The sequence below is a fragment of the Lipotes vexillifer genome, unplaced genomic scaffold (assembly GCF_000442215.2).
Source record: "Lipotes vexillifer unplaced genomic scaffold, Lipotes_vexillifer_v1.1 scaffold831, whole genome shotgun sequence".
NCBI lineage: Eukaryota > Metazoa > Chordata > Mammalia > Artiodactyla > Lipotidae > Lipotes > Lipotes vexillifer.
The window spans coordinates 1,135,700-1,157,992 of record NW_006791661.1 but is presented as its reverse complement, the minus strand read 5'-3'; the positions used below and the strand labels follow the sequence as shown (position 1 = coordinate 1,157,992).

Below are 22,293 nucleotides of genomic sequence, written 5' to 3'. Positions count from 1 at the left end.
CAGAACAAGAATTAATTACCTAGGACTTAATGAACTGATTTAATTGTGGTTAATTTTCTACTTTCTAATAGACATAGGAGAAACCCATTCCTTCCTGTCTGTCTCTAGCCTTCAATTTAATAGGCTATATTTGAACTAGGTGGGATGAAAAACTCTTTACATGGTATATTATCCTGACTTGCACCTCGGAACAAAACATATCCTATAAAAGATCCCCAAATGGGTTATAAACTAATATAATAAAAAATGTTTCTGCAAAAATAATATCTTCAGCTATAGTATTTCATGCTTATTGCCTCAGGAAGAGGGATGTCATCATAAAAAGAAACTGACAAAAGTCAAATGTTTGGCTTTGAAGTTTCCAAAACCAAGTTCAATGATCAGTCATTATTTGGAAGACTTGGAAGAATAAGTCATAATTCAGAGTCAAGGTCCAGATCTGAGTGCAAAGAGACAGTGTCTTTTGATTCATATTTCGCTTGTGAATTTTGCTTAACTACATGTATTTAGTCACCAAGCATTTAAAAGAAAATATCAGAGGTATTATTGGCTTGTCTTAATTACTTTAAAGAAACTCTGTTCCTTTTTGTACAAATTACAGACCAACTAACCATCCCCAATCATTACTTGCCCTCCCCACCCTCCGTACGGTCCCAAATGCAACCCACAGGGCCTGGGGGCTTTGCTGATGCCAGGCCACACAGATCAGCTTTCCAGAGTATACAGCAGGGTGGAGAAGGGTATAGAGTAAATCTGTAGGGACACAGGGGAGATATATATGGCACATTCTGTCTTTTTATATTATTTGTCATATTGCTGAACACATAGGTCAGCCTTCCTCCCCTTCTCCCTCTCTCTCCAAAAAAAGAACCTTGAAAAATTAAACCTTGGAACCAGGACAGAATTAGGAGACAGAAGTTCACTACCAGCTCTCTGTTTCTCACACACTGCACGCTCTCCCTGGAGCACCTCATCTACTCCTATAGCCTCACTTACTGTGTATATGAGACAGGCTGGGACCTGGCGCCTGGGACCCTTTGCTGCAGTGCTTGCACCTGGACAAACGTCTCCTCCAGCAACAAAATACAAAGAAACTGTAAGGGACTAAAAATAACTGCACGTGTGCACAGTTGGGGAAAATTATGGACAACAAGATACAAAAAGACCAAAAACCCACACAGCACCAACCAAGGGGGAAGGGCAGGCCATCTAAACCACCCCTGCCCCTAACAGACCCACCCCTTATCCTCACCCTGTGTAAGGAACAAGTTCACTCCCCTCAGGGAGTGAGCAAGGGAAACTGTTATGTGTTCTCGCTCCCTCCTGCTGCAGCAGGAACCCCAACAAAGACTTGTGTGAATTTCTTGTCTGGCCTCTTATCAATTTCTATTGATTAAGGAGGCCAAGAACCCTGGTTGGTAACATATGTGCTGATGACTTTAAAATCCACAGCTCACCCAGCTCTTGCCCCTCCACTCTAGATGGGCATATCTGCCTTCTGGGCAACTACACCTGGATGTCTCACAGCCTTCTCAAATTACGATGTCCAAGAAAGTATCCACTATTTACTGCATAATATCTAGACCAAGTCACAAAGCCAGTCGCCTGTTTTTTCTGTTGTTGTAGTTGTTTGCTTTTTAATTTTTCTAAAATGAAGTAGAAAGTCTTACAAGAACCCTGTTATGATGAGGAAATTAAGGCTAAGAGGGGTTAAATGACTTGCAGAAGACCTCACAGCTGAGAAGCAAAGGAGCTGGGTTTCCAACCTACACAGCCTAACTTCAGAACATGTGTTCTTTACTTCTCTGCAGTATTGAACACAGATTATTCTTACTCTCCAGGCAGAGGGGCTAAAAGGTCATGAGCTAGGTGCTGCCAAGTCTGCCATTGTAGAGGCTAGGAGTGAAGAAGGGGAGAAGGTGATACAATAAGTCTTGGAGAAGCTGGAGAAGAGAGATTATAAGGTGATAATAGCTAAGAAATAGGATTTTTTTTCTTCTTTTTTTTCTTAAAAAATTACTTAAACATGCATTGGGCTAGAAAAGTAATGGGGACAATTTCAGTCTAATGGAGAAGATAGGTAAATACAATATAATGAAATTTAGAAGTTAAGATAGACTTGTATGCAAGGTTCACAGAACATTAGAGAAATTAGATACACATGGAATTCATTCGTTCATTGCATTTATTTAAAGGGTATTTCCTGAGTCCCCACTCTGTTGTGCTAGAAGCTGGAGAAACAAAATGGAAAAAGGTACAGTCCTTGTCCTGAAGAAACTCACAGCCTGGTGGAGATGTTTCTGAGGCAGCAATTCAGGTACAAAGAATGGCGCTACAAGGGCAGGGAAGGATTACACTGCCTGCAGCGTTCAGACAATGCCAACTGTCTAGTTAGCTATTACCTGAGCGAAAAGTTAAGACCATGGCTTGACAACAGAAGAGGACACTAGAAAGGAACACAATGGACAGGTCTGAAAGGGCTTGGGTTTTTTACTATGACAACCCAAACTGCTTTTGGTTGCAATCGCCAGGGTACACGCATTTTCCTGCAGTATCTGTTTTATTAAAATAATCTGGAGTACAAAAACACACTTTAAAAATATATATGGATGTATTATGTCGTTGACTGCAACAGCATATAGTAAGATATGACAGGAAGGAAATTCCACAGATGGGTAGGCAGATGGCTCTCTCCACAGAAGAGTCTGGGGCGGGAGTTCACGGTGATCCTCAGCTCTCAGAGGGTTTAGGGCAAGATACTTGGAGAACATTGAGTTAAGAGTGCGAGAGAAACGTACGAGTTAAATACACGGACTGCGGACAGGGTGCGGCGCAGGTACAAGGAACCTGTGCTCTCCTCTGCTGCTTGGCTCTATCGTTCCTAAAATACACTCCACCAGGAGCCCCTTTGCCCCCGGAGACAGAGCTCCTAGCTCGCGAGCTTCCAACACCCAGCGCCTCGTTGCCAGGGCAACCCTTTCCCGCCTGGCGAGCCTCTGCGATCTCCCTGCTATTGGCTTAGCGGACGCAGCGTGCGTCTGATGTCACTGCACGGCGCCTCGAGATCCGGGAATGCTGCGAAATCTCGTTTCCCGGGTACCCGGCGGCCGGTGACGGAACCTGTAGCTGTTGGCCCAGCGGGCGCTGGGCAAAAGCCCCACGTGGGGTGGCGGCTGATGTGCAGATCGCGGCGGGAGAGAGGCGCGGTAGGAGCGGGTCTTTGGAGCCTTGAGCCGCGCAGGTGCGGGAATCCGTGGTGTCGCCCGCATTCTCTCGGAGCAGGGGACTTCCTCTCTGGCCTGTTGCTATGGCCGCCGGACCACGTTGCTAAGGAGCCTGGAGATGCTGAGCGCCAAGAGCTCTCCCTTCCTGGTTGGGCTTTGACTGAGAGTTGCCTTGTCGGCCTATTTGAAACTGGACGCCTTTCCCCCACTCTCCCCGACCTTCTTAAAAAAAAAAAAAAACTTTCTCTCCATTTTTTTTCTCTCCATGTCCTCCTCATTTTCTAACTTTGACAACATCCCGGCTCTGAACTGGTCTTAGGTATTTGGAAATGTGTGGTTTTGGAGGCGGAGAGGCTAGGAAAATGGAAAGAAGATATTAAGACCTTTAATACTGGCTCTTTGGATTTACAGTACTTTATGGTGAAAAGGATTGGGATAGGTGAATATTGGGCTGTGTCGCTGTTCTTTGCAATTTGAAGGAGTTTTAGAGATGGAGCTCATCTTCTTTTGTGGGGTTCCTATTACACTTTTGGAACTTCCCAAACACCAGATTAGAGAGTAGGAAAAAAAAAGTGGCCTCTGCCTCTGAGAATTTGCCAGATAGTTTAGTGCAGTGGTCTCAAAGCCAAGTGCGGGAAGAAGATGCATGTGGGAAAAGAAATAGGATATATGAACTGTCCAAAATAATGAAAGAAGAGTACGCTTTCCTGGCGTTGACCCAGATGCCTATAAACCCTTGTAGATGACCTGCAGCATCTAAGGAAACCTAAGGTAAAAATGAGGGGTCCACAGTGGGGGCCCTTCTTGGTTTGTTTGCTTTCTGATACTGTGACATAGTTTAGGTGTTGGGGTTAAGTGGATTTATGGATTTTAGTGTCTATTTAGGATTTATATATTGTTTTGTAAAAGATTGAGGGTGTCTGTTGCAATATTTAGAACACAAAATAGTTCTTACTTTTTCACTTCCTCCCACCATTAACCCTTTACATCACCCCCCACATGTTATTTAACCAAAAAGCACTCAGAAGAATTTAGTGTAAGATGAATTAAGCTTTTTTCCCTTTACAAACAACTTATGCTCTGGGTTTGCTGTCAGTGGTATGCTGCGAGGTGGGTATTATTTTTAAAAATTGAGTATACTTCATTTGTCTGTAAAGTAAAGGGTGATAGTTTTAACAGTAACTGAAAAACTAATTGTTTTGAAAAGAAACTAACAGGGTGTTTTGGAAGTGGACAGAGAAATGTTTGCATCATTGTGTGTGTGTATGTTTTGATATTGTTGCTGAAAATTACATAATTGTATTACACATAAAAACTGTCCTGTATACTTAAAACTTTTGGAAGCTCAATTTTCTAACATGTTTTTCAAGTGAAGAGTTTCAGTGGCTTTTTGAACGTATTCAAAATATAACGTAGCACTTTCGTGTTAGTGCCTTACAGAAACAGCTATCTGACATGAAAGGAGACAGATAGAAATTGAGTCATTCTAACAACAACTTTTGCAGAATTGGAAGGTAATATTGAAAAATGTGCATCATGATTTGATGCAGTGAACAATGCTATTTTTCTGTTTGTAAGTAGGTATCTTTGTGATGCATCTTTTTCAGATATGACAGCTATTACAAGTTACAACCAGAAAAAAAAAAAAACTGAACTTAAATCAGGTCTTCAAATTGATAGCACAAGTATTAAACCAAATATTTCAAAAAGAGAAAACATAATTTAGTTACATTGACCCCCCACTATTATTAGTAATACTAATACTAAAACATTTTGTACCATTATAAAGAAAATGACAATAGCTAAACTCATATAGTACTTACTATGTGCCAACCACTTTTCTAAAGTCTTCATCTACTTTTAGAGTAGCTAGTTACTGTAATTATCCCCAGTTATAGACTTGAGGAAACTCAAGTTTCCTTGACACAGATTGTTTTTTTATTAAACAGAAACTTAGATCATATTGTTCCCCATCAAGAGTTCTCAAAACAGACCAGGTGCAACAGTAAATACTTGTTGAATAATCACTGAAGTTCAGTATTAGGTTGACGTAGTTAAAGCCTGCCTTAGCTTATCTTAGAATATTATCTGACAAATTTAATGAGCTAATTACCATATTTCTAGAACATGCCTTGGGGATGAATGTGAAGTGTAATGTTGGGAAGTAACTCATCTGCTGGTAGTAGGATGAGAAAATTAGATCAGTGTATTAAATCAAGAATGTTGAAATTTAAAATTATTATGTGTACAGAAATAATGTTAACATTTAGTTTATCTTTACAAGGTACTTTGGCCACATTGTATTTGAAACATTTGGGGGCTGAATGTTATTACATGGAACTTTGTCCTTGTGAAGATTTCTAATTTGTCAAGTAAATTAAAATAATCTCATGTTAGTACTCATCTAAGAAGGCATCAGCATTTATCCTGAAGAAGAGAAAACTAAGGAGTTATGACCCATGTCTTCAAATATTTGAAAAGCTGTCATTTGGAAGTAGAAGACTTCACCTGTGTTGCCTTAAGAGAAGATATTACAGAACTTTTAGAAAAATAATTATTAAAGACTTAAAGTGGGAAGTGCTCTAATGGAAGAATAATTGGCGTGTCATATAAATGGGGGAATGGAGTAATCAAATAGAAATAAGAAGAAGGAAGCAGTGCATAAATCAGAGTGCTATGGATGTGGACATTTGAGAAACAGAAGATCAGGAAAGCCTGCATGGCACTTGGGATTGGAGCTAGACCTAGAAATACCAGCAGGCATTTGAGTGTATGAGTCTGAGTGTTGTGGTGGAAGATTCCTTAAAATAATTTGATTAGGCAGGAAATCAAGGGCTATGAATGAGAGCCCTCCCATTAGAAGAAAAGAGGGAATTGTGAAAGAGGGAGAAGTGAACCACCATTCACTGGATAAGCAACTTTATATATTATCTTATTTAACCTTCAGTAGCAGCCTTGATAGGTTTGTATTATTTCCCCCATTTTCATAGGTCAAGAAATCAAGGCTCAGAGAGATTAAATAATCTGCTTAAATTCTTAAACATATAATTGGTAGAGATGAGATGCAGACCCAGATCTGAGCCCAAAGCTCCTACCTTGTCACACCACACTGATCACATCTGTAGGGTTGAGTGCAGGAAACGGAAGAAAAGGAGACAACAATGATCCTAAATTTTTCAGCCTGAGGGACCAGAAAACTGGTTGTACCTTGAATTAACAAGAGGTTCATAAACTTCAGTGTGATAACTTCAGTTTTGGTTACATTCAATTTAGGGAACTTATGGTACATTTAGTAGGAGAGTTCATTTTGTCACTGGAAAAGTAGGACTTGTTATGCAAATGTTAACATTTGGAACTTTGGAAATATGGAGGCCAGAGAAGGTGAAGACAATATGGGACATGCCAACCACTTTTTCCAGAAATCTGGTCTGCATTTTCTGAATATAGCCAGAGGATTACAGTTGAGTTTCTAAACTTATATTTTGACTGTTTGAATGGAAAAATGCATATTTTTATACATCTTACTGTCTTACAGATGGTTTTTAGTTTACTGTTATCGATATTGAAGTTGATATAATTTCATATTTTCTTATTGGTCTTTCAGGTATTTTGTTCCATACCATACCTATTTTGTGGCTCTTTTACTGTATTTCCTACTCTGTTCTGTTTGGTCTTTATATTGTTAATGAATCCTTCTCCCCAAAAAAGTTGAAATGAAGTTTCATTTAACTGCAGGAGTAAAAGAGAAGCAATGCAGAAATCCGAGTGCCATAGAGGTGTACAGTTAAGAAACAGAGAGACAGGTACAGAATGTTGCTTTTAAATGAAGAGGTAAATTTTGTTAATGACACATTCTGTTATACTGATGGATGCAGGATGAGCTTTCACCTCTTCCTTGTTGATATTCTGTTTCTTCCAGATAACTGTGATCAAAGGACATCATCAAGTGCACAAATAAAACATAGGACTACAGTTCAACAAAGGAAATCCTCCTCGTCAACCAGTTCTCCAGAATCTGCAAGAAAACTTCATCCTCGACCAAGTGATAAACTTAACCCTAAAACAATTAACCCTGTAGGTACCAAAGAGATTCCTGACTCAGTAGATTTCCAAAGTAGTAGACATTTTATTGAGCCATTCTGAATGCTATCCCAAGTTCTTTTGTTTGTTAGTTTTAAGCTAGTGGTGAAGGAAGGCATATGGTAATCATGATGAAGAATGGAGATAATGACGTGAGTGTGGAAGTGAGACGGTGTAAAGTAAAAACCAGCTTTGGTACATCCTATCACATTCATGGATGAGTATTGTAGAGTATAAAATAAATTGCATATCAGCTTTCTTTTTTTCTTTTCTGTGGTTATTGTACTTCCTAATGTCAGTGAGTAAACTTGTATTCAGTTGCCGTAGGATGAATTACATGCTTCTATAATTGCATAAAGTCTCTGACCATTTGCCTATCATCTATAAATGAGCTCCACTAGAATTCTTAACTACAGCCCTAGTTTTCTTTTGCCTTCTCACAGCAATTTAATCACATTTAGCAAACATAAGATTCATGTACATAAACGTGGGTAATTGTAAGTTTCTAGATCAGTTTATCCAAAAAGTGAACACATTTGTGCTCCAACACCAGATGATGTCTGGCCCAGCCTTACATAGGGTAAGATGATAATGGTTTCAGCCTTTAAAGGAGATTATGAGAGTGGCTGAGACATGGACTTTGATGGCAGGTAAAATATGGCAGATACTTAAGTAAGGATACAATGAACTATCCAAGGGCAGAAGGAGATTTTCTGACTTTATAAAAAGAAAATAGAAAATAGTTTAAGCTTCTATGTTCCTTCACTTCCTTCTGTAATTTGCAGTGTCAAGGAAATCAAACACGTGAAAAATGCCCTGATATCTCTGTGCTCTTGCTTCCTTTTCTCATATTTCGTTGAGGGAGTTTATGGTGACACTTCAATTTTCTTCCTTTCTTTAAAGAAAAACTTTAGTAATATTTAGTGGCCCTAGTCTAAATTTTATTAAAAATTAAGGAAAGCTTTGGGAAATAATTTAACGATTTGACTTGAGAATAGGGTATATTAGAAAAGACCATGGCTAAGATATGTAAAAACTCCTGGTCCAAAGTAAATCAGTTGGAAGTCGGGATAGTGGTTACCTTTGGGAGAAAAGGTGGGAAGGGGTTGGAAAGAGTCACCGGTAACATTCAGGTTTTCCACCTGAGTGTTGGTACACAGGTATATTCACTTTTTGAGAATTCACTGATCTATACACAGTTTTTAAGACTTACATTTTTCTTAGCAGGAATTAGATAGATGAAACGTTAGTATTGCTGTGAATTGTCACACAGAACATAGGTTGAGCTTTGTAAATTAATCTTTTATTATAATATTATATTTTAATGAAATGTCATTTATGTATTTTTACTTAAAACATATGTGTTTTTCCAGAGGAAAAAGGGTTCGTTCTAAACTTAGACTTTTATGTACATTTTAAAATTACTGAATGTGACTTTAAAAAGTTTTTTAAGCTACTTGTATCTTTAAAATAGATTAGTAAGTTTATATTTTGTAATTTAGACAGCTATGTTTCATTTGATTATGTTCAAAGTACCATGTGGTAAAATATTTACTTTCTGTGCCTAAATTCTTAAGCCTCTGATCACTTACATTGAAATTATGTATGCTGCGATTGTTTAACTGTTGTGATTGATCATCTTTTAAATTATCTTTGAGAGTGCATATAGAATTAATTTAGTCATAAAATAATTATATAGAAAAACTGAACGTTGTGAAGTTATATATCTAAGCAGACACATCCGGGCATGTGTTTGTGGGAGTCTTGCTCTGTCTTCAACTCTGTCACTCTTGTTCATCCTAAGCCTTTGATTTTTATTGAAGCACAAAACCAGATTGGAGAAATTACAGGTTCTCTGACCATCCAAGACCGTGCATATTTGATTGGAGGAGAAGTAGGAGATGTGTGGGAGGTTGAAAACACATTATACTTTCCCTGTACACCTTTTCTCCATTTAGTCCTCACTTTGAAAGGTCACAGTGCGGAAGGGGTGGAAAGATGTTATTATCTTTATTGTATTTGTTTATAGTATTTATATTTAAAAATATTTATCTATAGTATATTTATTTTATATATGGTTTCAGCCTTCTGAAACAAGTTAAGGAAATATACAAAATGTGTTTGTGGTTGTGGTTTCAGTATTGAGAGGATTGATCATTTTTCTTAGCCATTTTCTGAGTAGCATGATGTTGTACTTGATATGAGCATGGTGGCTTGGAAGTCAGGGTGTCCATCTGCCTCTGACCGCAACAGGATTGAAGTTGATTAGGTATCACAAAGTGGAGGTGATAGTAATATTTATTGTATTGTCATTTTTTATTTCAGTTTGGTGAACAGTCACGAGCCCCTTCTGCATTTGCAGCTATTTACTCTAAGGGAGGTGTTCCTTGCAGGTAAAATCAGTACAAGTTATAATTGACCATATTATTCAGAATAATTGAGTAAAATCAATACAGTTTTCAGTTTAAAGTTTTGAAAGTTTTATTTACTAGGGAGGTTGAAATAATGGTGACTTATTCATACTTTGGCTGTTGGAGTGGTATAGATCCTGGGACATTGTTGAAGAAAATCATTTTAATTCCAAAATAGACTTACTGATAGATCTACAGTAAACCACCAAATAATTTAAGAAATTGAATGAACCAGTTTTTAAAACAATTTAAGCATTCATAGGCTTGGGCGAATTTCAAAGAAATAATCCTTTTTTGTTCATGAACTGGAAGTTGACAGTTTAATGAAATTGTTTCATTATTTTTTTAATTATACTTCAAAAATCAAAGATTTACAATTTTTATTGAAATTATATTTATTAATGAGTAATATAGCTGTTTTTGTTTACTTTTGTTGCAGTTCTTGTAGCCTTCTTGGACAGAGATCAAAACTATTTTAAAGCAAATGATGCAGGTTACTAATAGAGTGATATCATTTTAAGATTTCACTACTGAGAAACATTAATTTCTTCTAAGTATAGCCAGTTTTAGCCTGTTATAGATGATAGAAAATTTTGTTTTCATTGTGGGAAGAATAATCAAAACATTCTTTTTGTTGTTCTAAAGTTAAAGAAATGTAGTTTTTAGTGGTATTTTCAGATTTGGAGGGCTAGGAGTGAAAAATAAGCACAGGAAGCATTCTTTAATTGATTGTTGTTATTATTTTGTATTTGCATTCTGAATTGAAACTCTATTTTAAGGGTCTTATACCCCCTCCCCACCCTGATAACTTATTATTGCTAAAAATGTAAAAACAGTGTTGCCGAGGCTTCTTGCTATTATGAAAGGAAGGTGTCAAGTTGAGAACATTACAAAAGGGGTGTGAAGTAACAGTTGAGTGTGTTGAATAAGTTCACCGTCATGAGTGTGATGATGGCTCCGTGGCTGTATTCATACATCAAAACTTAACCAAATTCTATACTGTATAACAATGTCCATTTTATTGCGTGTTGGTTATGTCTCAGTAAAGGCTGTTAAAAAGAAAAAAAGCAGCAGCAGCAGTGACTTTAATTCAAGGGGCTACCTCTTTGTTGCCCTGCATGGGTCATTGCACCTTCCTGGCCTCAGTTTTCTTCTCTTTAATGGGGATGAAACCTGGCTTGCCTTTAGATTATTCATGTTAGGGTTAAATGATTTACCTCTGAAAAATAATGTTACTTATTAAAAAATCATTGTTTCTAATTATCACATTTTGTTTGCATGTTTTGTGGTAGGTTTGCTATAGTTTTGTCTACATTATTTGGTTAAAATTATAACTGAAACATATCAAATGTAACATTTGCATTAAGACACAAATAGCAACATGCTGGAACTCCAAAATTGTAGGCTAAACAAATGTGGAGTTTAGTTTTGCCACGAAACAATTTTGCTAAAAGAGTAGGAATTTGTAGGATTATAAATATATAATTATTGCTTTATAAGATGCCTTTGTAACATCATTTAAGGTCATAGTATTCCTACATGTTACAAAATAATTCTAATATGATTATGTTCTAGAAAGAATATGTATATGTTAGATAATCACTGCTTAATATATGTTATCCTTGTTACATGCACTGCCTTTTATGTTTTAGATTGGTCCATGGTTCAGTAAAACACAGGTTACAGTGGGAGTGTCCTCCTGAAAAGCTTCCATTTGATCCTCTTCTTATTACTTTAGCTGAGGTAAATACTCTATCTTTCCTGAATGTTTATGGAAAACAAATTTTTTAAATTGTGTTAAGTGTTATTTTGTAACTCATCAGTAAATACTTTTGAAATAAAAGCCAAACAACAGTATTAAAGCACCACATTCCCTTAGGAACTAATTATGATTGGTATATGTTTATTAAACTGTTTAAACAGCTTTATAAACATGAAATTAAACATGAAACATGAAATCTGCACAGGTATTTATAGATAAGTGGATAAAATATTCATATTTAATTTAAAAAAAAAGTTCTTGGAATCAAATTGAATTAGTCAAATCAGGAGAATATCACTGATTTGAACTTATATTGCATCAGATAACAATTACTGATTGGTCTTTCTTTATAGAAGCAGGCACCTTTAATATGATATGTTTCTTAGGGAACTGATATTACCTACCTAATGTTCTTTGGGAGAATTCTCTGGGCTTTTGCCTACTGGTACATTTTAAGTAGAATATCATGGAGATGGTTTTTGTAGAGGATTTTAGAAAAACTGCTGATAGATTCCTTTATATTATTTAACATTTGTGTCAGGAAAACAGTTGGCTTAGTATTAGCTTGAAGAGAGTCAGTGATATCTCCTGTGAATTTTATTATTTATAAATGTATAGAGTTAGAGTCAGAAGTTGAGAAGTGAATTAACCAGTTGTACTTAACCTTTGAGATACTTGTCTTCTTTAAGAGTTAAGGATCATTTTTGTTGTTGTTGATGTTAAGAACGACAGCAAGAGCTTCGATGGTATTAATCTGAATAGGCAGTGCCTCTAGGATAAGTCATACAATAATAAGTAATCTAAATAAAATATGACACAGAAAAAACTCAAGCTTTTTTTCTTCATTTAAAGAAACATTTGCTTTTCCTATAAAACTAGTGGGGAGGACCAGGTGGCGGCAAAACAGAAAAGTAGATAATTGTGCTGATTGAGATTTCTTAATTATAGTAAATCCTTAGAATTTCTAGTTCCTCCTTTAGTTTCCCAAGTATACTTACTCTTTTAAATGGACATAACAGTTACTACTGAAGACTGCCAAATTTTCTTAGGTCTCAGCTTTTCTTAATTTGTACTTCAGCTTGCCGAAGGTATTTTGGTGTAATAAGCAGTGTATTTTTATGGGTAGCCTATTTTGAAATTAAATTTTAATTAGTCTCTTAAACTTGGTATTGAAAACTAAAGATGTTCTAATATTTCATTAGTTCTTTTTAAACTTTTTATATATGGTAGCAAACAGTATTTTAGATGAATCAAAACTATAGTGATACCTTTGAAAACATACTCTAGCTAATCACAAGGAACGGGGAGTGCTTTAACTTGGGGAGTCCCCAAAGGGACTCTGAGTTTAGTTTAGACCTCATAAAGTCAGTCTTTTAAATGCCCGTTTTCCAAACACCAGTGCTTTTATTTGTGTACTGGGTAAACTCCACTCATTTAATAATGAGGAAATAGTGACAGAACCACCACTATTTAAATCCATTTCACCTTTTGACCTGAGATTCCTCATCTCTAAAATGAAAAGGATAGGGGTGCTCCTAAGGCCATAGAACCTGTGTTCCAAAATGGTGCTGGTGTGCTTGGCATCATAGTTTTCAAAAGCATGACAGCATCTAGGAGAAGAAGTGTTTCATCACCGTTTGGAAGCAGATAGTTTGGTCTCGAGGACAAATTGTTTGAAAATTAGTATTTTTAGGCATGACCCTGCAGCTGGTTATAGTTATTCCAAATAATAATTAGTCAAACTGAGGGTATGTTGCCATTGCTTTCTTTCTTTTTTTTTTTTTTTAACATCTTTATTGGAGTATAATTGCTTTACAATGGTGTGTTAGTTTCTGCTCTATAACAAAGCGAATCAGTTATACATAAACATATATCCCCATATCTCCTCTCTCTTGCGTCTTCCTCCCACCCTCCCTATCCCACCCCTCTAGATTTCTTTCTTTGTTTTATCTTTTCAAAAAAGGTACCTATTTTATCCTGACTCAAAGTAATCATTTACATCAAAAGACTACTGTCTAATTGTTCCTAATGCATGTGGGGTGAAAGGCATAGTAAGAAATGATTTACAGTGGGTTTTTTTTTTCATATTTTTGTTTGACATTCTGATGTTAAAAATGGCATTTGATATCTTATAATGCATTTTAAACATAGTATAAGATTTGTCTTAGTATTTAAATATGAAGGAAATATAATATTTTAGAAAGTCATTAAACAAGTTGCAAAACCACCTTTAAGATAAGGGGTCCAATAATTTTGCATTCATAAAGTGGAGTTTATTGACATACATTTTAGACTAATTTGCTCTGATTTCAGGCAGTGTTGTTTTTAGTATCCTAGTGAGTTTTTTTTCCTTCTCTTTATTTCTTTTTATTTCTTTCCTCTCCCTCCCGTCCTCCTTCCTCTTTTTTCTCTGTTTTCTTTCGTTTTCTTTTTCTTTATTTCTTTTACTTTTCCTTGCCTCTCCTTTGATTTTTCCTGTTCCTTTTATTTTTTTCGTATTCTTTTTCTTTTCCTTTCCTTCTTTTCTTGGTTAGAGATCCCTCCTGCCTCATGTATGTCCTGTGTTCCACGATTTCTTAGTTTAATTGAAATTGTAATTACTGAAATTATATTTCACAAATAGGAAAACAATAATAATAAAACTTGATTTTTACTTACACAAGTAAGGATTAATATTTTTGGTATTAGCATCACTAAATGTGTAGTAAATCATGTTTTTGTCTTTGTTTTGGCAGGGTCTGAGGGAGACTAAACATCCATACACCTTTGTGTCAAAGGAGGGTTTTAGAGAATTACTTTTGGTCACAGGTGCTCTTGAAAAAGCTGTGCCTTTGCTTCCTAGATTGATTCCTGTGCTGAAGGAAGCTCTGGTATGTCCTTTATTCCTTTAGACTTTCTGTGGTACATTTAGAGTATTTTATGTCTTTTTTTCTTTCAAATTATATGCAAATTTGTTCTTTACCTGTGATTTTGATGTGTGTGCAGAATTAGGCCACTGTTATTCAGGGCCAGATGATTACTTCCTGGAAGACACCTTGGGAGGATGTACTAAAGGTAAAAAGGGACATCTTGAGTAATCAGAGAAAATAATGAACCTCAAATCAGTCTTTCTGTAGGCTACAACATATTTTAATTAATGTTTCAGTCAAGCCAAATTTGGTTTTTGCTTCTAGATGTCCTGTACTAAAGGTTATGTTTTAAATTCTGGGTTTGGTTGATTATCTTCTAGGACTGAATGTTCAATCGCTTTTTCTCTACCTGCTTGCCCTTTCTCCTTACCCATCCTTCCTTCTCCCCTCTTTCTGTCCCTGCCTGTGCACCCCTAACCACCCAACCCTCCCCAGGTCCACTTGGATGATGAAGTGTTTGAAAGAGGATTGAATGCTCTGGTACAGTTAAGTGTCGTTGTTGGCCCTGCCCTAAATGACCATCTGAAACATCTGCTTACAAGTGTAAGTACTGAAAAGATTAGAGAGGGATTGTGTATATGTATCTCCTCCTGATGTAATGGCTTCAAATTAATCATTAAAATGATTCAAAACGTTAAGAAAACCTTATCATCCTAACCAAAAAATATAGATGTCAGACCTAGTTGTTCATAAAATATTTTTACTAGTGGACATGGAAAGCAGCTACATGAGCAAATTTAGAGTTGTAATCAAAGTAAGCAGAAGTTGAACGGACAAAAATTAATGAACAGTGTGAGGACTTCATGCCTATGTGGATTGGCTATGAATTATAAGCAGAGCTTATACGTATTCTTGTGGAATTGGATATTGTCAAAGTGATGTTTTTCATCTTTTTTCTTTTTCTTTGTTTCACATTGTAAGTTTTTTAGTGAGTCTCTAGCATTCAGGATGAGACATTTTCCTGTTAGGAGTAGTTTAGCCATATCACAAACTTATATTGGGGTACTCTGCAGTTCAAGTGGTCCCCAAGACCACCCTTAGGTTGAACAATTTGCTGAAAGGACTCATGGAACTCAGAGAAGCTGTTATTCAGTGTTGCCGTTTATTACAGTGAAAGGATACAGATTGAAGTCGGCCAAGGGAGGAGGTGCATGGAGCAGGGCTGAGAGAGACCAGGTGTGGAGCTTCAGTTGTCCTCTCCCAGTGGAGCTGTGTGGCCAGTGCTTGCGTTTTCCAGCAGTGACGTCTGGCGTGATGCATGGAGTATTGCCAGCACTGGAAGCTCACCTGAGCCTGGGTGTCCAGGGTTCTCATTAGAAGTTTGTCACATGACATCACCGCCTGCCTGCCTGGTTGACCTTGGTCTCCAGCCTCTAGAAGTTGAGCTGATACCTTGTGGCCCGAGGCCCCCACTTAAATCACTTTTGTTAGCGTTGACTATCTGGTGTGGCCCAATGCCCCAGGTAAACAAAGACACTCTTATCTGGAAGGACCTTCCAAGAGCTTCAGGGTTTCCATCCAGGAGCCAGGGGCAAGGACCAAGCCTTTCTTCATGCAGAGTTCATCCTTTACTGCACACACTGAAAGAAAGATTAAAGTCCTGGCTGGGATAAGCTGTAGCTAGGATTTCTCTGCATGCATCCTTCTGTAGTTCAGAGCAGAGACATCTATGTTGATCATAGATCCACTTTTTTCTTGGACCCATCCACCTGAGAGATCCTAGAAGTGTATTTTTAACTTCTTATTCTGAAGATAGACTAATACACCCCAGGAACAACCTGGCTAAGCCTATGGAAAGAAGGGGTGGTGGTGCAAGTAGGGGTGCTGTGGTTAGAAATGGTAGGAGATAAAGTCTCACCGTAGGTCTGGTGGGGAGAAGACAGAGTGAGACCAGACTCTCAAACGTTAACCTATGGGAAGTCTCAGGACAGAAGGGGGAGAATCCTGGCAGATACTTGCTTATCCCCCTCAGGTCAGCAGGTTGGGTTGTGGCTGACTAACTACAGGAATTTCACAGTAGTATGTAGAATGACTCATTGTAGATTGATTGCTTCGGTTCAAACATTCAGCAGTTCAACATAAATCTGTTGCTCTCTGCCCTCCCATTTTGTGTCAGGTATCATGTGAGGCACAGGGAATATAATGCTGAACAAAACCAGATATGCCCCCTGTCCTTGTGGAGGTTGGTTTCTGTTTGGGGGAGAGATAAGTAGCAAGGACATCCTCTGAGAGAATTAGGATGAGGTGAAGAGGAAGCGACATGGAGAGGAAGGGATCCTTCCCCCAACTGGAAGTTGAGCTTCCTAAACAGCCTCCCATTCCTGCCCAGTGTGGCGGAGGGAGAAGACCAGATCAACAGTTAAACTATTTTCTTTTTTCTTTAAGGGACAGTTGCATTAATCTTTGGTCAGTCACATTCCTCCCCACAGCTCTGCTTTTCCTAAGACAAGGACTGACTGGAAGGACCTCTTCCCTTCCTGGGGTGGCAACACTTTGGGGAGACCTAGCTACCACGCTGGCCTTCACACCCCAGTGGGATTCCACAGAGGAGAGATCCTTGGAAATAGGACATGTGGAGGTTTGTCCCTGGTCTGTTAGCTACATACCATGAGGACCACTGAGGCGCTAGATGCTCCCTCCTTCCCTCCCCTCCCTTCATCCACCACCCCCTTCAGCCAGAAAGGCTCCACTCTCATGTCTCATAAACTTCTACATTAGATGTTTATTTGAAGAAAGGACTCGTCTTATAGAAAAAGAATTTCAAAACCAGTTACTGAACGTATATACAACTGATTTTCTTCATATGTGAAATAAGTCATATCCTTTCTGAGCTTCAACTCTGAGGGACTGTCCACTGACCCTAGGACAGTGATCCTCAAACTTGAAGGAAGAAAGAAAGAAATCACCTGGGAATCTTGCTACAAGTGCAGAACCTGGGCCTTTGTCCTGCGATTCTGGTAAAGCAATTTATGGGGTGGGACCAAGAATCTGTACTTTGTAAGTGGGCATCTGTGGTGGTTCTGATGGTGGTGGTTCATTGTTGGTCCTGCACTCCCATGCCTGAGAACATGGTCTCGAAGAAAGCAAACTTCAGATCTATGAGAGGTGCCTTTTCTGTTCATCCCCAGGATGTTGATACGCCCTGCCTGTCCTCTCTTTTAGAGTTGCATTTCTCACATTTTTTATCTTTCTGGGTGTCCCTTCTGACCCTCCCTAACCTTTGATGACCTGCTGAAAGGACCCATTACTCAGTGCTCAGTGGTGGGAAGTATGCCGGGGTTACTCACAGATCTGGGAAGAGGAAGAACCAGAAACCTACTCTAGAACAGGGCTTTATGTGTTTGATCAATGAGGAATTCTTGCCTGGGCTCCATTTTTATCCCCAGAAGGTGGAGCCATGAGCAAGTCCTGCTGTAGCTGAAATGTTTAGGTCTTTGGGTGAGTGTTGCAGACACTTGGTGGGAGAACACAGTTATGAGTTGTGCCTGAGGGGCTGAATTGCGCCCTTTCCCTCTTTGCTCTTGTTCTCGCTCACCTGTGCTCTCTCCCTTCTTAGCCAGAGCTCCACCTGTCCAAGGAGGCCCCTTCAGGACATAGCTGGGGGTGATAGGTGGTCTTGTGGGTTTTAGTCTGATTCTTTTGCCTGCCACTGTTACTGAGTTATTCATGTAAACGCTCTGTTCTTTGTTGTCTCTTCCATTTTTAACTGTAGGAAACACCTGTGTTTTAGAAGCTTAGCTTTCCATCGTAGTCCTGCAGATGCTCTTGCAAATTACAGAATGGGAATGCATACAATTTCATAGAAAACTTACTCTGGAAAACTTACAGTATGCTAGTACTGTAGTAGATTTTGTAGGGTTGGTATTGTTTCAAATAATAGAAATCCATTTTTTTAAACAAATACAGTGGTGTCTATTATATGTAAATTTTAATGAGATGTTTCCTAAAAGAAGCCTTGAAATCTAATTAAGTGGGATTTATGTACTTACTATACAGTAAAGACTCAATGGTATTATTTCTAGTTAGCCTATTAGTGAAGTTTTACTTATGTTTATAGTGAATAGTGTTACTTTTTCAAATCATTTCATTCCCTTAATCTTATTTGAAAAGCTTTCCAGGAGACTAAGGGACAAGAAATTCAAAGAACCAATCACCACTGCATTACAGAAGCTGGAGCAGCATGGTGGAAGTGTAAGTGAACATTATTCCCCATAAATCATACTTTTTAAACATTTCAGTTGTACTATGAAATTGACCGCGTAACATATATTATCTCACTTCAGGCTCAAGTAGCCACGTGGAGTTGATATTATTATTCTCATTTTAGAGCTCAGAGTTTCTGTCTTGCCGAGGTCACACAGTTTTGTTTTGTCTTTCTTAATTGAAGTATAGTTGATTTACAATGTTGTGTTAGTTTCAGGTGTACAGCACAGTGATTCAGTTATACGTGTGTGTGTGTGTGTGTGTGTGTGTGTGTGTGTGTGTGTACATATTCTTTTTCAGATGCTTTTCCCTTATAGGTTATTACAAAATATTGAGTATAGTTCCCTGTGCTATACAGTAGGTCACACAGTTTATAAGCATGAGGATTCAGACCCAGGTTAACAAAGGGCCTCTGCACTGCACCGTACTTACTGTACCACACTCTGTGTAGTACAGCCGTACAGTTTTTTTTATTTTGGTTGTATTTTGGATGTTTTTGCTTTGACCCTTGGGAAGTTCAGAAAACAAAAGGATTAACTTAACTCATTGAAGAAAAAGTGTTATTTTTCCTTTCATTTGCCATCTTCTCTGTCTGAAAAATTTACAATCTGCCCATAATCGAAGATTGAAATGAGGTTCCCAGGTGGTTGCGTTGTTCTCTCTGGAAGTTGTGTGCTCGCTCGACCATGCTCACGTGCACACAGAGGAATGATTCAGCTGACCAGTCTAACTTGCAAGAAGGTGCAGAGCCGTGGGGGATTTCATTACTGTCTGTGTGTTGTGAAATAACTGGGTTAATTGAATTTTCATCACTTGAAAGAAGTGTTCAAATAATCAATCTAGTCTTGGAAATATTTCCATAATGCAGTAATTCCACCATGTTTTGGAGATTACATTTAATCAGATCTTAATGATAGAGTTGCGTGTCATTATCTTAGCATTGTAGAACTTAGTTACACTCTAGGTATTTAATTGTAAAGAAAATTTGCGTGATCAATACAATCTTAAAACGGCAGATGTTTGAGTTTAAGCATTGCCTAAATTACTTAATTTGACCAATTTCAGTGACTTTTAAAACTGATTATATTCTTTTCATGATGAATGCCTAGAATAAAGTTTATGATGAAGTCAGTCCCTGGGCTACTAGATAATGAATTTCTTTGTTGTGTGTGGGTCTAGGCCGAGGGTTAGCCTTCTGACACCTTGTTGAGATGCACAGAATCATCCCGCAGTCAATTCAGTGTCTCTGCCCAGCAGAAAGGAGATTCTTCTTGCTTACAAATGTGTTGTTCTGAGAATTGGAATGCGAAATAATTTGCCCTTTCCTCTCTGTGAAATGCAAATAAACACATGCTAAATAACATGGCAAGGCTTTTCAATCTGAAACTCTCCCCAGATGGTTTTCACACATCCTGTGCTGGTATGGGAAATGGGCGATTAGGAAGGGGTGGGCCCAGCAGGTTAGATTTCTTGCGGGTGGGGTGTGGAGGAGGGGAGAGTTTTTGAGTAAATACAGGTTAGAAATAGCACAGTAGGATTTGGAGAGGGAATACTGAGGATGTAGGTGACCAATCCAAGGGTCCCAGTGATAGCTAGCAAGGAAGTTCTCTTATTGCCACTCAATCTCCTTAGTTTTTAATCATGCTAATACAGAATTTTAAAAGATTTTGAAGTTATAAGGACTATTAAGTATTGTTTATTCCCTCATACTTTTGCTCTTCTTGTTCCTCCTTCTAATGTCCTACATAATATTTTAGTAATAATTAATATAATTGCAACAGGAAGTTTCAATCACATATCAAAGACTTCCCCTTGGCTTAATTGTTATTGTGCTTGCTTTAGGTACTTTATAATCCATCATGAAATTAATGATGTTCTTTCCTTTCTAAAAACTTAAATGTTTACATCTTTCTCTTTCTTTAAATATTGGAGATGAGTCTTGATAAGAGGTTCTTCTCGATATTATAGTTTCTCATTTCTTAGGGCTCACGTGTATCACAATGATGAAAAGACTCAACTTCTAGAGAAACTAAAATATCAGTTACAGACAGCCAGTGTCATTTTCTTAGAACTAATCAGTTTGCTATCTGCCTTAAACTGAAATTGGTTCATTCTCAGCCTGATTTAATTATCTTTTTAAACGATATACACATTAGTCTTGAAAAAGATACATACATATATACATCCTGATCTTTATCGAGCAAGTAAGAACTTATTACATGAGAGGTACTCTATTGAGTATATTTTAGACATTAAACTCATTTAATCTTCGCTACATCCCTCAGAGGTGGATTTTTGTTGTTATCCCCCCGTGAAGAGCTAGAAACTGAGGTGCAGAGAAGTAATTAGCCCCAGGTTTGACAGTGAAGTGACTGGCAGAAGCTGGATTCAAGTACTGGTAGTCTGGTTCCTAACTATTTTTCTAGTTAAATATTTTTAAACCACAAAAAGAGACAACGTATATTTTATTTAACTCAGAAAAAAAGTTCTGTTTCCATCATTCTGCTCCTATCCCATTTTGTATGTTTGGAGTTTTGAATACTTTTTTAGGCATGCTCCTGCAAATGTATAGTACCTCTTAGGGGAACCCTGCATGATACTAATGAGGCTAACTTTTTTTCTGTTGACAGGGAAGCCTTATCATCATCAAATCTAAAATTCCAACATATTGCTCCATATACTGCTGAAGAAAGTAGCCCTGGTGACAGGTGTTAAACGCTGACCATGGGTATGCACGGAACCGTTTCAGGTTCACTTCACTTTACTCTTTTGTAAATCACAACCACCCTTCATTATTGCTGGCTTTAGATGAGTATACACAGTCCCACTGAATCATAGTACAAGTTATTCATTAAAAAAAAGAATGGTTAATGATGGAAAACTATTAAAAAAAAGTTCTATAATAGTACAATCTTGTGGGGTTTACTTTTTCATATTTTTTATGGTTTGTGTGAGCAACAGTTATTTGGTTTACAATGGATGTGTTTGTGTATATTTTCTAGTGCCTTTTGTATATAACATTTATACAGTTCGTGTGTAGCTGTGCACTTATTTTTAGACATTTTGCCATTTCCTGGGTTTTATATTTATCAAGTCTATGAAAATTTCAAATAGTGGACAAACATTTGTGAATTCACTGTTAATTATTGTTTGTAAATATGTATTTTATAATGTAGAATGCTTGGAAATAATTTTGAGTATTCTAGTTTTAAGAAAAAAATTTTTAATGTGTAAGTTCTCTTATAAGTATGGTTATTTATTACAAATCGTTAAAACTACCTAAACTTTAGGTATTAAGTAAATGTTATTTTTGTAATTCATAGTCTGAAAATACTGATATTCAGTACATGAAGATACTCAGAAATTAAAATCTTAAAAGTCTTACATGTATTCAGTGATGTTGTTGTGCTTGCTTATGTTTAACAATTAATTCAGTTGAAAAAGCTTTTAAAACGTAAGTTACAAGTGTAGCTCTGAATGTTGATGTTATAGAAGCTGATTCTGGATCATTCTACAGAGAAAGGAGTAGAGGGAGAGAAACATCTGGGCAGGAAGAGCGCCGTTAGGGACCCGGCTGGCCACACCAAATCCAAGGCTAACAGACTTCTGAAGGGCTGGAGATCAGGGGCAGCAATATTCTGTCCCAGAAGCCTCGGAGAACACCCTTTCTTTGCTCCATCCTCAGGTACCGAGAGTGATCTCTT

General features: G+C 37.6%; 1 protein-coding gene across 2 annotated transcripts; it reads left to right on the top strand.

Moving 5' to 3' along the window:
* The first annotated feature begins 3,132 nt into the window (after nucleotides 1–3,132).
* PACRGL (parkin coregulated like) lies at nucleotides 3,133–21,967 on the top strand. Of its 2 annotated transcripts, XM_007464482.1 has the most exons (9): nucleotides 3,133–3,206; nucleotides 6,960–7,027; nucleotides 7,144–7,298; nucleotides 9,630–9,697; nucleotides 11,368–11,458; nucleotides 14,213–14,347; nucleotides 14,822–14,929; nucleotides 18,497–18,577; nucleotides 21,220–21,967. In XM_007464482.1, exons 2-9 carry the CDS (start codon nucleotides 6,976–6,978, stop codon nucleotides 21,274–21,276), a joined length of 747 nt encoding a protein of 248 aa, XP_007464544.1. In that variant the 5' UTR covers nucleotides 3,133–3,206; nucleotides 6,960–6,975; the 3' UTR covers nucleotides 21,277–21,967. The 2 variants fall into 2 exon arrangements, with proteins under 2 accessions (XP_007464544.1, XP_007464543.1); XM_007464481.1 differs by lacking the exons at nucleotides 3,133–3,206; nucleotides 18,497–18,577 and having other exon boundaries at nucleotides 6,963–7,027; nucleotides 21,220–21,276.
* Nucleotides 21,968–22,293: the final 326 nt, after the last annotated feature.

Excerpts from the sequence above, each read along its gene's own strand:
- PACRGL (XM_007464482.1), top strand. The coding sequence starts at position 6,976 with ATGCAGAAATCCGAGTGCCATAGAGGTGTACAGTTAAGAAACAGAGAG. Across the intron at positions 7,299-9,629 it reads ACCCTAAAACAATTAACCCT|TTTGGTGAACAGTCACGAGC; the intron begins GTAGGTACCAAA and ends TTTTTATTTCAG. Across the intron at positions 9,698-11,367 it reads AAGGGAGGTGTTCCTTGCAG|ATTGGTCCATGGTTCAGTAA; the intron begins GTAAAATCAGTA and ends TTTATGTTTTAG.